Source organism: Podarcis tiliguerta (genome assembly GCF_965153285.1).
Source record: "Podarcis tiliguerta genome assembly, chromosome: 5".
NCBI lineage: Eukaryota > Metazoa > Chordata > Lepidosauria > Squamata > Lacertidae > Podarcis > Podarcis tiliguerta.
Window position 1 is genome coordinate 50,269,830 of NC_139538.1, and position 13,138 is coordinate 50,282,967.

Sequence of the window (13,138 nt, forward strand, 5' to 3'; positions counted from 1 at the left end):
TCTGTAGTTACACAGAGCAGGACCTTTCACATAGTGGCACGCACTCTGGAATATTTTCTCTGCTGACACAAGACATGAACCAATGCCTTTTTGTTTACAAAAGCCTTCCTAGAGTAAGGACACGTGCCCTGTATTTTACTTATTATGGCACTGTAAAACTGTATTTTATCCTATTCCTGTTGGGTGTTTACATTGTATTTTTTAAATTCTTGTGCACTGCTTTGGAGTTGTTGTTTTTTCAGTGTTATGAGTTTTATAACAACTCATAAATATATAAAAAGTGAAAGCAGTATAAAACTTCCCCTTTTCTGATCCAGACAGAGAAATGTCCTATGCTGTTCCCCTTCTCAGTCATTGCCCACAACATATTTATTATCGAAGATTTCGCCTTTCTCAAAATCGCACCACTGAGCTGATTCATCACAGACACCTTCTAGTTTTGTCCTCTACTTATATTAGCCCCTTCCACTTTCCCATCATGAAGAATTCCCAGGGAAGATCTGCAGGTAAAGGATTCCCCCACTCGCTCTGCCTACCTTAGATTTGAAGTATGTGACAAGTGAGATTGAAGCAACTGTGAGAAATCATCAGGCATAAGGAGTTCTAATTGTGTCATCCCATGAGAATTCCCTTCTTAAATATCAATCCCCTGCAAATCTCCCATTTCTCCAACAGCCATAGAGCCGTAGCACAACACTTACCACTGGAGATGGAGAACTGGAGGGTAAACAAATATGACAAGAGCCAGATGAAGGTGAAAGGTATAGTAAGGTGTTCAGCATCAAATTACGGATGGGAGTTATTTTATGATGAGCTTGTTTGGTATCTGGCAATGGTAGCACTGGACAGGATGGAAGGCTGGTTGAAATGATAACCCAAATATTGGTGGCTGAAGGATGGTCCAAAAGAGGCCAGCGCCCCCAAGTCTCTCCTTACTAGGTTTGCCCATCCTCAATGCCACAACATAGCTCATATCCACTCTCATCCTTCAAGGTAAGTCAAAAATACAAATGCTTTGGCTGAAAAGTACCAACACAATATGAAAATGCTTCTGAAAAGGTATAAACATAAAAAATTAACGGTTAGCACAGATACACTTTACAGCAAAGTAGTAACATATTGAACACATGCTAATATTCTCAAAAAGTAGACTCTCTTTCAGATTTTTGCACACTGGGAGTGGAGGTCTGCAGGAGGCTTCTATGTTTGTTTGTTTGGCTGAATGTGTTTCAGAGCCCTCAAGGGATAGGGAAACCTGCTTCAACACGATTCATGACAGCACAGTGGCTTCTAAGCACCTTCACACTCAACACATGAAATTATGAGAGGAGCCAGTGTGTGAAGGGGACACTGGGGTGGGGCTTGTGTGCATGGCTCCACCACTCTCCCGACTTTTAACCCTTGCATATTCAGGCAAGTGAAATTTATACATCAATTTACTCTCTAGTACGCATTTCTAACGTATTTGAATTTCACACATCTTTAATTATCTGTTGCTTCCTAATACAGTGGTACCTCGGGTTACATACGCTTCAGGTTACAGACTCCGCTAACCCAGAAATAGTGTTTCAGGTTAAGAACTTTGCTTCAGGATGAGAACAGAAATTGTGCTCCGGCGGCGTGGAAGCAGGGGGAGGCCCCATTAGCTAAAGTGGTGCTTCAGGTTAAGAACAGTTTCAGGTTAAGTACAGACCTCCGGAACTTAACCCGAGGTACCACTGTACGTTAGGTATCAAGGTCTGCCATCACCAGCGAGTAACCGGTTTCTCATTCGTAATGGCAATCAAAAATGTAAACTTTATATGCTTTGCTACTGAAAAGACTTCGGTAAGAATTCTTATGTTCTGTACATCTTGAGTTGTATTTATTTTTAGAAAGGCATATAATGGCACAATAATGCTACTATTAAAAGCTATGTTTTGCCTGTGTGCCAATGCAGTAGCATTGAAAGAGCAAGCTCCCCACCATATCAAGTTTCCAGAATAAATTTTTGACAATGAAAATACATATGCACAGCCCCCTTCCAGCTCTGACTCCTGCATTCTAAACCACCCACCCCCAACTGTTATCACACAATATCCCAGCTCAATTGTATAAAAGCAATACGAAAGTAGATGAATATATCTTCATTTTTAATTCACAGCACAATCTACAACCCACCTCTGTATTTCTAATTATTTCATTTCACACTTGCATCAGAAGTTTATCCACTAGACGCTGCCTCTGATCTAGAAATGTGTACAGGTGTGTGCACCCACTCAGTGGGCCTGTTCAATTTCATGCTGCATCAGCCACTGCAAACGATACTCAAAAGACTCTGGTCACCATGCATAAAAAAATCCTTCCCAAATGAGTCTTGCAGCTGCCATCCAACATTCAGTAGGACAGAAAAACCCAAACTTATACCTAATTGCCATTATTTTCATCACTAGAGTTAAATAGTCAAGGACCACCACAGTAAGCAATTAGTGCCAATAAAGCAGGGTTGCTGCCTTGCAGGCGCTAATCTGTCGCCTTCGAGGTGAAGTTTGATGCCCAAATTTGACCAATGGTAACAGATGATGGTAGTTGCAGTCCTACAACATCCTGCTATAAAGATTCAGACTGACAGTTCATTCATGCAGCAAAAGCGGGCACGTCATGTGCATTTCTGCCTATGTTTTTGCCATGCCTGTCAACTGGGTCCAAGCAAAACTGGTTAGGATACCAAGCAGCCATTGCCAAATTTACATGCAAGTACAGTTTGAGCTAGGGGACGCCGATCGCTAGGGCTTGCCGATCGCATGGTCGGCGGTTCGAATCCCCGCGGCGGGGTGAGCTCCCGTCTTTCGGTCCCAGCTCCTGCCCACCTAGCAGTTCGAAAGCACCCCTAAGTGCAAGTAGATAAATAGGTACCGCTTTATAGCGGGAAGGTAAACGGCGTTTCCGTGTGCTGTGCTGGTGCTGGCTCGCCAGAGCAGCTTCGTCACGCTGGCCACGTGACCCAGAGGTGTCTGCGGACAGCGCTGGCTCCCGGCCTCTTAAGTGAGATGGGCGCACAACCCTAGAGTCGGACACGACTGGCCCGTACGGGCAGGGGTACCTTTACCTTTACCTTTACCTTTACAGTTTGAGCTGATCGAGCTATCTAAGATACCCATACCTAAGTGGAAGTCTACCTGGATATCCCTTGCTGACATTACTTATTGGTTTGTTTTCATTACTAGAAGTCTTCAGCAGGACTGCCAGATTGTTGGCAGTAGGTATTGAAATTAATGCATCATAATAAAATGGGGTGAATTTAAAATCCCTCTCCTCTCACATCCACAGCAGCATGAAGCCACTTGGCGCTATTTTTTGCCACTGGGGATTGTATGTGTAGAAAGAATAGGACAGATCACACGGCTTTTTCCCACACAGCTATCCCTTCTGGCCCAGTGGTGATCAGGTGGGAAAGACCAACACATGACACCTGCAGGTATAGAGTGGTATAGAAATTTAATAAATAATCATAATAATTATTTGCAAGACTCATGTGCCTTCTCCATTCACAGAAGTATCATGATCACACCAAAGGAAACAGACCTACTGCAGCTACTGAGAACTGCCCTGAGACCTCTGGGTATAGGGCGGCATATAAATTCAATAAATAATAAGTAATAATAAAGGAGGACAGTCAGTGTGTGGTTTTCCTGGTAGAAAGGAGAAATATTCTATCTAATTTGAAGTATACTTGGAAGATAGCTCCTGGTACTTTACTGCTGCATATCCAAATTGTGAAGACAAGAATTAAGTAAGCTGAGGTCTAGTTCTGCAAAGCTTGAAAATCCTCAATTCAGAGGACATGTGGTTCGGAGACAGGATGATGGAAAGGATGCCAGGCAAGTCTTGTTTCAAGCATTGGCCTTGTATTTCAGGCAGATGCAGAATAAAAGTTATGAGGGGACATATTACATGAGGACATTTACCCCACTTCCTTCCACAACATGTCTATTCAAACACAAAATTCTAGAATTCTATTATTTGAAAGACTGTTCAGGTTTAAAAACAACAACTTTACCACAGATTTTAGGACTTGACTCTAAAGTCTCAGAACTAATTCAAAGTTCCTCCAGATGTTGTTTGCTACAATTCCCATCAGCCCTAGCCAGCACAACAAATGGTCAAGGATGACAGAAGCTGTAGTCCACAAATACCTCAACACCCCTGCTTTACACAACCTTCCCCATTCTAGATGTTTCCACAGCCTAGATGATTTGGATCAATGGTCAGGGATTATGGGAGTTGTAGTTCCAAACATCTGGAGGGAACTAGGTTGGGGAGGACTGGTGTAAATGCTGATGTCCCCTTCCACATTGATATAAGAGAAGTCTGCACAGCCCAGCCTCCTTCACTGTGCCCTATTTGCTTAGCACAATGTGCCTTTCAACTGCAGCAGCATACACTTACGACTACAGCTAAAGCAACCACGCAGTCAGTAAAAAACAATATACACACACACAAGTATGAGAATTGCTAAGCTCATCATATATCTGACACCGGAAAATCATAACTTGCATTTATTAAAGAAGCATGCACTAAGTAAGAAGAGTGAACAATTCATTTTCATCAGTCTACTGTTCACTCCACAATTGTTGCAAAAGACAGTTATGGATAGTTCCCAAATTGCATCAAATAAATTATTAAGAAGCTTGTTCTGAGCACAGTAAAGAAAAGCTACACAGAAGGCACACAAAATTGTTGTCTTATAAAAGGGCCAACATCCGACCTCAGTTATACTTATATATAAACCAAACAAGAGAAAGCATTGTCTGAAGTATGCTTAATATGTAAACACTGACCAGGTTTGGCAGAAGAGCAGATATAAGCCCTGCCTTAAGCAAGTTTGCTAATCAGATCAGCAAAAATCAAAATCAGAGAATACAGCAAAAAATTCTGGTACCCTGGTTAAGTAGGCAGTGAAGTGGAAAGAGTACAGTACATGCAAGGGTTTGATAATTTAACCTTAGCTGCACAGTAAAGTATAATTAAGAGGTATCTACTGCTGTTCAATGCTACCAATCTGTTAGAATAGCTTTATAACCAGGTTATAGTTGGAAGTATAAAAAGACACTTATCTTCATATGTTGTGGTCAAGTGAATTAACACAGAAATTTTGGAAAATTATTGTTATAAAAAGTGAAAAAATAACAGATATTAAACTTCATTTAGCTCCTTTGGTGCTTTTATTGACCTTCAACAAAAACTGTGCCTTTGGCAAACCAAGAGTTAATATGAAATATCATGGCTAGAGCAAAGATATGGTGCACCAGATACTGGAAGTTGTCAACAATAACTAAATTATGTGAAGTAGAAAATACACTGCATGAACTAATCATATATGTGCACAAGAAAGGAAGCAGACTTACAATAATTTTATTCCAAACTGATAAATACATATTTATTACTGGAAAAATCAACCACATTCTTCAAGTAATATTATTTATGCCTTCGATTTTGAGAAAATGAACACACCTCTCTCTCTCTCTCTCTCTCTCTCTCTCTCTCACACACACACACACACACACACACAAACAAAACACGACACACACATATACATATACAATTGTCCACATTCGTCAAAAAGCTTAAGCTAATGAAACTTCTTCGTGATTCTTTCCAAAACTAATCCTGCACATCTCTAACTTCTACTGAATGTGTGGAAATACCAGACTGAGGAATACTGAACAGATCCAATTTGCCTAAGTAGATCATACTTATCAGTTATAATCACTGTTGCACCAAGTTCCAGGAATCTAACACCTAAATAAAACACCTCCAACCCACTCCTTCCCATTTTGCTAAAAAAGAAAAAGAAATCAGAACTGAGGCAGAAAAGAAGCTTATGTTCTGATCAAATTAATTTTAAAAGGCAGATAAACATTGATCTTAAATTGATTTAAAGGAACATTAAGAGCTCACTTTGCAAAGTTTGCATTGGCCTATTCAGATGAAATTGTCATATATTACTTATTTGGAAAGCCTTCAAGAAACCATTTCCTCTCTACACCATTTATCCTGGCACTCTGCTACTCTAATATTTTAGGTCTCTCCTCCCTCCCCACCATTTCACAGTCTAGCCAACACAGTTCCTGTCTTCACCAAGGAACTGAGCAGTGAGTTTAAGTGCAAACATGCAAATGTTATATTGGCTGGTATTTCAGGTACTGTATTACCAGTTTTCAACAGAAATGTCCTATATTGTGGATAAAGTGAATTCTACAGTTGAATGTAACAGACTGGAAGATTGTGGCAATGCTTAAAATATATGGTGTCAGTAAATATTTCTTATCCACAAGAAATGTAATTTAAATTTGGAAGCACAAATGCATCAAGTCCCATTCCATAAAGGAGAAAGTACTAGACTTGCTAAGGATTATCATACAAGGAGAGACTTTTGAAAGCAAAACTGCTGAAAGAACAATGAGAAAACGAATCATTTATGCAAGCTGTTTTAAAAAATCATTATAAAGGAGACACTCATTTCTTCCTCTCCCAGAAGTGATAGGGAATTATTTCATTTGCCTTAAGTGCTTAAGTGTCAAACGAGGTAATCTACACAGGCCACGTTAACCACCAGGTGTTGCACTGTAAATTCTGGAGGCAGAGAATTAGATTGCCACCTGCAGGTGTACTTAGCCTCCCCCCCCCTACTTCTTTTCCCCAATAACACAATATAAGAAGTAAAAAATGCAATGTTACACGAAGTATTGATCATTTATACACTGCATGCAGCAGTCTAACAATAGCTACTTATGCTGAACAAAACGTAAAACATAATTTCCAATAAATACCAGTGACACATATCTTATTCATACACAATACGTGTTCATCACTACTTGGTGATTCACAAATTAATGTATGGACTGTATTTGAGTTGATGTCAGCTGATCTGAATGCTCTGTATGTGGTATTTTGTCTGGGATGACTGTTTCACAAACTGATGTGATCACTTGATGCTGCAGTCATCCAGAGATGATATAGGCATATGCAATCTCACCCAGTCTGTCTATTAAAGAGTCAGGCATTTATAATGGACAAACAGTGATTGAGCTCCCATCAATATATTTGCAATCCTATACATTTCTACTTGGACATAAGTCCCAATGCTTTCAGTGGGGCTCACACACAACTAAATGCATTTAGGATTGCAATCTTGGGCTATAATCCTAAACACACTTACTAGCAATCAACCCTCATTATACACAATCGAGTTGAACATCCAATGAAACCTGTGTAGGACTGTACCATGCATGAAAGTAGAATTCGTGGTACAGTAGGCCCATATGGTTTTTCCATAGGTACCCAGACTATAACTTACATTTACTACGGAACCAGTTGCGCTCATTTTGAAATGGAAGGAAATACATTATTAAACAACCTCACAAGCAATTTTGAAAGTTAGCTAGTAGCCCACAGTTCAGAAAAAGAAACATAAATCCATTTACCTGATACAATTGGTGCTAGCCTGAATATGTCTGATAATCTGCTGTTAACTGGTTCATAAGGCGACTCTTCAAGCAAGTCATTCCCTAAGGACAATGAAAAAAAATGCTTGGTTTTTCTCCCATGTTTATTGCCTTCTGAAACCTCAATACAACCAGGAGTTCCAGCCTATAAATCTCAACATACAAATCCAACCAGCCACTACTTATTTGCCCCAACTGGGTCACCACTTCTTCCCCAGGCCCTTTCTCCAAAACCTAGGCCTGCCCCATCTTCTTGTACCTTTTGATGTAGGGTTAGTGATTCTACCATAGAAAGACAGCTTCTGCAGAACTATCTCCTCCCTCCTGTGGCTGTAGTGAAGACAAATGCTAAATAGCATCATGCTGCATCACTCCAGCATATAGTCTAAAATAATGAGGGAAGGTCTTTTTTCATTCCCATCCTATATCACTTATTCTTAAGAAGCTAGTGTTAAAATCTGGGGGGTTTTTTACATTACAGAAGCTTCAGGAGAGAAGTATTTTGCCAATAGCTCCTCTTCCTCTTCCACCATGACATGGAATGATTATGGAACAGGTGGTTACCTGAAATAATCCTGATTTCAAGAGATACAAGAGGAGGGAAGTTTGTGGTGTGGTGTGGGTATAAGACTATTAAGTAAATTCCCATATATCCAGAGTTGTGACTTATTTTGCATTTAGAGATTATCTTCCCTTACTTGGGACAAGGGGAACTGAATCAAATGCTACAATCTGACACATAATTACCTGGGAGTAAGCCCCACTGAACTCACTGGGACTTACATCAGTACAGATGTGCCCAGTAAAAGCAGCCACTCTCTTTTAAAAGTGAGAGGATGTAATATCCAGTAGAGACTAGCCAGTAATAGGTATAATTTAGTGTGAAAGCTAAAACCAATAAATCCAAAGTCATTAAATTATTCAGTGTTGTCATTGACTAAAAATATTGATTTCAATTAGGTGCCACAGGTGTGGAAGCTTTAGAAGAGATATTATAAAATATCAAGGACAACAGAACTGGGTTTTAAATTCCCAAATCAACAGAGTCAGATTCCAATACTGTATTGTCTTGCTGCATCAGGAATCAATGAACATTTTGTCAAGTTCAATACTCTAAACAGTGAACAATTAGTAGGTTCTCTTCATCTGCACCCTTTTCCCTAAAGTATCTACAATCCTACAAGCCATATGCTTACGTAAGTATACAAGCGGAAAGGAGGCCGCTTTTAAAATGAAGACCCTGTGTAACTTTTCGGGTCAGTTAGGAAACAATTAATTACAGTTTGACACAGTGGGTGAGGAGTGACCCCTCAACCCTGTGAAGTTTGATCTCATTAACAAGTGCTGAGGAACCTTTGGGGTAGAGAAGTAAAGTACCTAATGCCCTAATCTTTTGACTTCAGTTTACAAAGGTCAGCTGAGTCCCCCTGGAGGAAATCTTTTATCCTGCATTTCCCAACAACAGGCGACTGCAGCAGCAACAGCTGCTCTGCCTGGGTGGCTGGAAAAGGTCCTTAGAACACAACAAGAATTACAAGGTCGGTTCATGGTAGATCAGAGGGGCAGAGGTGGGGAACCCCATGCTAATCAGAAAGTGGGGGGGGGGGGGAGTGTGGAATGGTTCAGTGTTTTGTAACGTACCCTGTAAGCTTTGGTACATGCTCCAGTAAATACGTAGGCAATTTTTCTCCTTCTTCATGCCTCTCTTGCAGCGGCAATTGTAGAGAGATTTCTGCTTGAGAGCCTCCATGGCGCTCTTGCACTCGTCCTTTGCCTCCAGGCCTGTCGCCCGACTGAAGTTGCTCTCTTTGCCTGCCACGCACTGCCTCAGTGTCCTGTATTTCGTGCTGCAGCTCTGCTCCCTGAGGCACTGGTCGCTGGCTTTCACACAATCCAGGCGTTCCCCTCCAAGCAGCCCGCTCACTTCTGCGGACAAGAGGACTTCTACATTCAAAGAGAAGGAGGAGAAGAAAACACATTTGAGGCTGTGTGTAGACAGAGATGCCAACTTAGGAGGGACTCTAAAAGGACATAAATAATTGTACTGGGGAAAGCAAGGGAGTGAATGCTTTACTCGAGCTCCCTTTCCTCCCCCATCAAGCATAGTAGAGGAGGAGGGAAACAGAGCTTCCCAACAGAAAATCCAGCTTCCTTCCCTACCCGCCCCCCCCCAACAAATCAAGTACTTAAAACTGCATCCCTACAAAATGAATGCCCCAATAGAACATACAGAGAGGTTCTCCCTCCCTATTACACAGCCAGTTTCTCCAGCATCAAAAGAGTTTGGGAACACAACTGAATTTTAGCTACACCTGGATCCTGGACTTTATGTTATTCCCAGAAAAGTGTTTGTTTAATTTTATTGGATTAACTACAGCCAGACCAGGAATTCTCAGTTTACTTCAATTTACAAGACAAACCACAGGGGTTCACTTGTGGAGTAAAAGATCTACTCCCTCTCTCAATTCAACACTCTTCTCCTTCATGCGCTGCTGAGAGCAGCAACAGTGGGTTAAGTGCTTGCTCTCAGTTTTCACAAAGGGTTTGCTGTGATTTTAATGACAGTCGTGAACAGCTAGGCGAGAGAGATCTCTTTAAAAGGCTGTGATTACTATACTTTCTACAGGAAAGGTACAAATTGACAAGGGTTTTGTTCTGGTATTGCTCTCCATCCAGGACTTTTCACTGAAGCAGTCAAAGCAGATCGTAGCCACCCCAGTTCCTTCCTTACCGCATTTCTTTTCTCCCTTATGGAAACACAGGCATGCACACACACATTTGTACATCATGCCTATTGTCAAAACAGAGCAGATTTGTGGCATAAACCATTTTCCCCAACAGAAGATGCAACCATCCATCTTATGCATAAACGTCCCCACTTCCCTTCTCAGCAAGTTGCCAAGGTTGAGATGGTTTGAAAGTTTCCCTTCCAACTTGCTAACAGATAGTTGAGATCTCCTCTGATCTTTTGATGAGCACTCTGTCCCTGTCAAAGGATGTTTGCCAAAGCGGTGATTAAAAAACTACAGAAAACTTCAGGGATCCCTCTTTAAAGAGCAGCCTGGCAGACGACGGTCCACACACATCTCAGATCCCTACAAAAGCAAAGCCTTGGACTTTACAGAGCCCCTTCTCCCCGCCCGAGCATGAAAACACCAGACACTTACCCATTAAGGGCAAAACGAAGTATAAGGTGGCCAGAGACATCTTGCTCTTTTGCCGGTCGTCCTCCCCAAGTGCGCTCGGTTTCTGCCACTCCAAGAGGCGATCAGCACGTCGATATTCCAAACCAGCGCGGTTCCAAAGCCCCCAAGTTCATATCCACGGAATTCCCGAGAAAAATCCCCCACCCCGCCCGCCTCTGTCCTCTCCGTCCAACAGCACCAGTACCAGCAAGAGCGGCTGCTCTGCAAGAAGAAAAAGAGGAAAGGGAGAAGAAAAAGACGAAGGCTCTCCTCTCAGATCTTACATCCCAGCATCTTGGAAAACAGGAGTGTGTTTTTCTCAATGAGGGGAAAGAGCAAGAGGGAGGGAGGGAGGGGGAGAAAGGGGGACTCACGCCGGGGGAGCGCGCGAGTGCGACACACAAGAGCAGCTTTCGCCTGCCTCTTAGGGAGGGGAGGCACTTTTTCGCCCCCGGGGAGCGACTCCAAGAAAGAGGCACACACAAAAAAACCAGAAGAGAGGGGGTAGAAAGGAATCAATATCCAGCCGCTTGTCCCCAGTCCCGCGGCCACACACGATCACTCCGCCAAATCCGCTTTTCCTTCTCCTTTACAGACGACTCCAACTCATCATGGTGTCTGTGCGGCTCCGGGCTGGCCCGATTGCGCCTCCTCCTCTCCTCCTCCACCACCACCCCTTCCCGTCTCCTTCCTGACGGAGTTTACACCTCCTCGAGTCCGCAGGCGCTTTTAGAAATGTTTCTAGTTAGCTTTGCCCATCACCTCGTTGAGCGGCGGCATGGAGGGGGGAGACACAGAAGAGCGGGAGAGCCTGCGCCTGGTAAACCCTCCGAGACGCCTTTTGTATCGCTGCCGGGGTTTTCTTCTGAGCTCACGTTGCCCCCTCTGTTGGAGAACGAGGCGCACGCAGCGAGCAGACGGAGCTATTGATCCCGCGGAAGGGGACGGCGGAGGAGGCTCTTCCAGCAGGTGCAGCCGCGCGCCCGGGTGTCGCCGTTCGCCCAGCTTAAGGCAGCGCTGCAGTCCTGGCGTCGCTCACCTGCGTGTAAACCCAATGAGCTCAATGGGACTTGCTTCTCTGGAGACGTATATATGTCCATAGGGTCGCACTCTTTCCAACGCAAACGCGGCGGGCAACTTCACCCAACCTGCCTTCCCCAAAGTTTTTCCCCCCTCTCTCGCCCTCACAGCAAGCTCCCAAATCTGGGTTCAACGACGCATTTGGCGCTCTTTATGGCCAAAGGAAAGCGCCAAAATGCAGGCTTTCCTTCGCACGTGGAAGTGGGAGGGATTTTTTTTGAAAAAAACGACCCAACTAGGGTAGCTCTTTAGCAATGTCGTCTCGGAATATGCGGGAACTCTTCCGCAAGCAAAACCTGAAGGAATCTATGTGCCCTTTCGTAACAAACCAAGATGGTGGGTGTCCATTTTGGAAAGGTGACTTAAGTTTCGCCGGGCCGCCTGCAGTTTTCAAAGTACTGCCCAGCAGCAGCTCCTGCCTCTTCGCTTCTCTTCCTCAACTTGCCTCGGATAGAAACTTTTAGGTCGCCTCGCCTTTCGAGGGTCCTCGTGCTTGGGGGGACGCGCTCAGGCGCACAGAAACACGCCGCCTTTCGGCTTCGCGCCGGGGAAGGAGCAGTGGTCTGGATCGACGCCGCATGAGGGAGGGGCGTCTCTCAACTCCTCGCGCGCCTCAGAAGCCTCGATCATTGTTACTGATAGGAAGACTTCAAAGAAGTGGCAATTGCTCTCAGCCCTGGGCTATGAGGAAATCACGCAGGGGATTCGCCAAAAAGAAATGCTCTAGTGAAGGTTTTGCAACATTACCTTTCCCTCTTTTCAAGGATAAAACTCCCACTAGCTTCAATTTACTGCGGCTGCTGATACCAAATGTTTGGTTAATGCCACACAGTTAAAGCTACCCGTTAAACAGCAAAGCACTAACACGTTTTTTATTATCGAAGATTTTATCATATTAAAAGCACTAGGGGTTTTTAAAATCTAGTTATAGCACCCAGTGCAAGCGATTAGAGAAAGCAAGCAAATGTCATTTATAAAGGCATGATCAGTGTCATATTTATGCATAGGCTAAGTAGGCTGAAGCCTAGGGCCTCTAAATCTAGGGGGCCTCACAAACCCACCCACCCACCCCCTCCCCAGTGGGCAGTCTCCCCTCACCCAAAATTGCAAACCCAAAACTTCATGCAAAGGCAGGACAACTCGGGCCTCTAAGTCTAGGGGGCCTCACCAGCCTGCCTGCTCCCCAATGTCGCAGTCTTCCCTCTTCCAAAATTGTAAACCCAAAACTTCATGCAAGGGCAGGACAACTCAGGCCCAGCAACTATGAGACTCAGGGCTAGCCAGTGGGGCCCATTTGAAGCAGTGAGGAGCAACTTCATTATTATTTTTTTGTAGGGCCCCAGTTCACAGCCAAAGTCTGCAAAATCTTATAAATAAAATCCATCT

The 13,138-nt window shown here is 43.5% G+C and overlaps 1 protein-coding gene across 2 annotated transcripts in view; it reads right to left on the reverse strand.

Annotated features, from left to right (window-relative positions):
* GFRA1 (GDNF family receptor alpha 1) overlaps positions 1 to 12,411 on the reverse strand; it is a 179,231-nt gene extending 166,820 nt beyond the window's left edge. Inside the window, exons 1-4 of one of the 2 annotated variants that reach the window (XM_083441126.1) lie at positions 12,198 to 12,269; positions 10,655 to 11,711; positions 9,129 to 9,431; positions 7,467 to 7,550 (exon numbers count right to left, since the gene is read on the reverse strand). In XM_083441126.1, the coding sequence (XP_083297252.1) occupies positions 7,467 to 7,550; positions 9,129 to 9,431; positions 10,655 to 10,694 (427 nt within the window). In that variant the 5' untranslated portion in view covers positions 10,695 to 11,711; positions 12,198 to 12,269. Of the gene's footprint in view, positions 1 to 7,466; positions 7,551 to 9,128; positions 9,432 to 10,654 lie in introns of both variants that reach the window. The other variant, XM_083441125.1, reaches the window with a different exon arrangement.
* Positions 12,412 to 13,138: the final 727 nt, after the last annotated feature.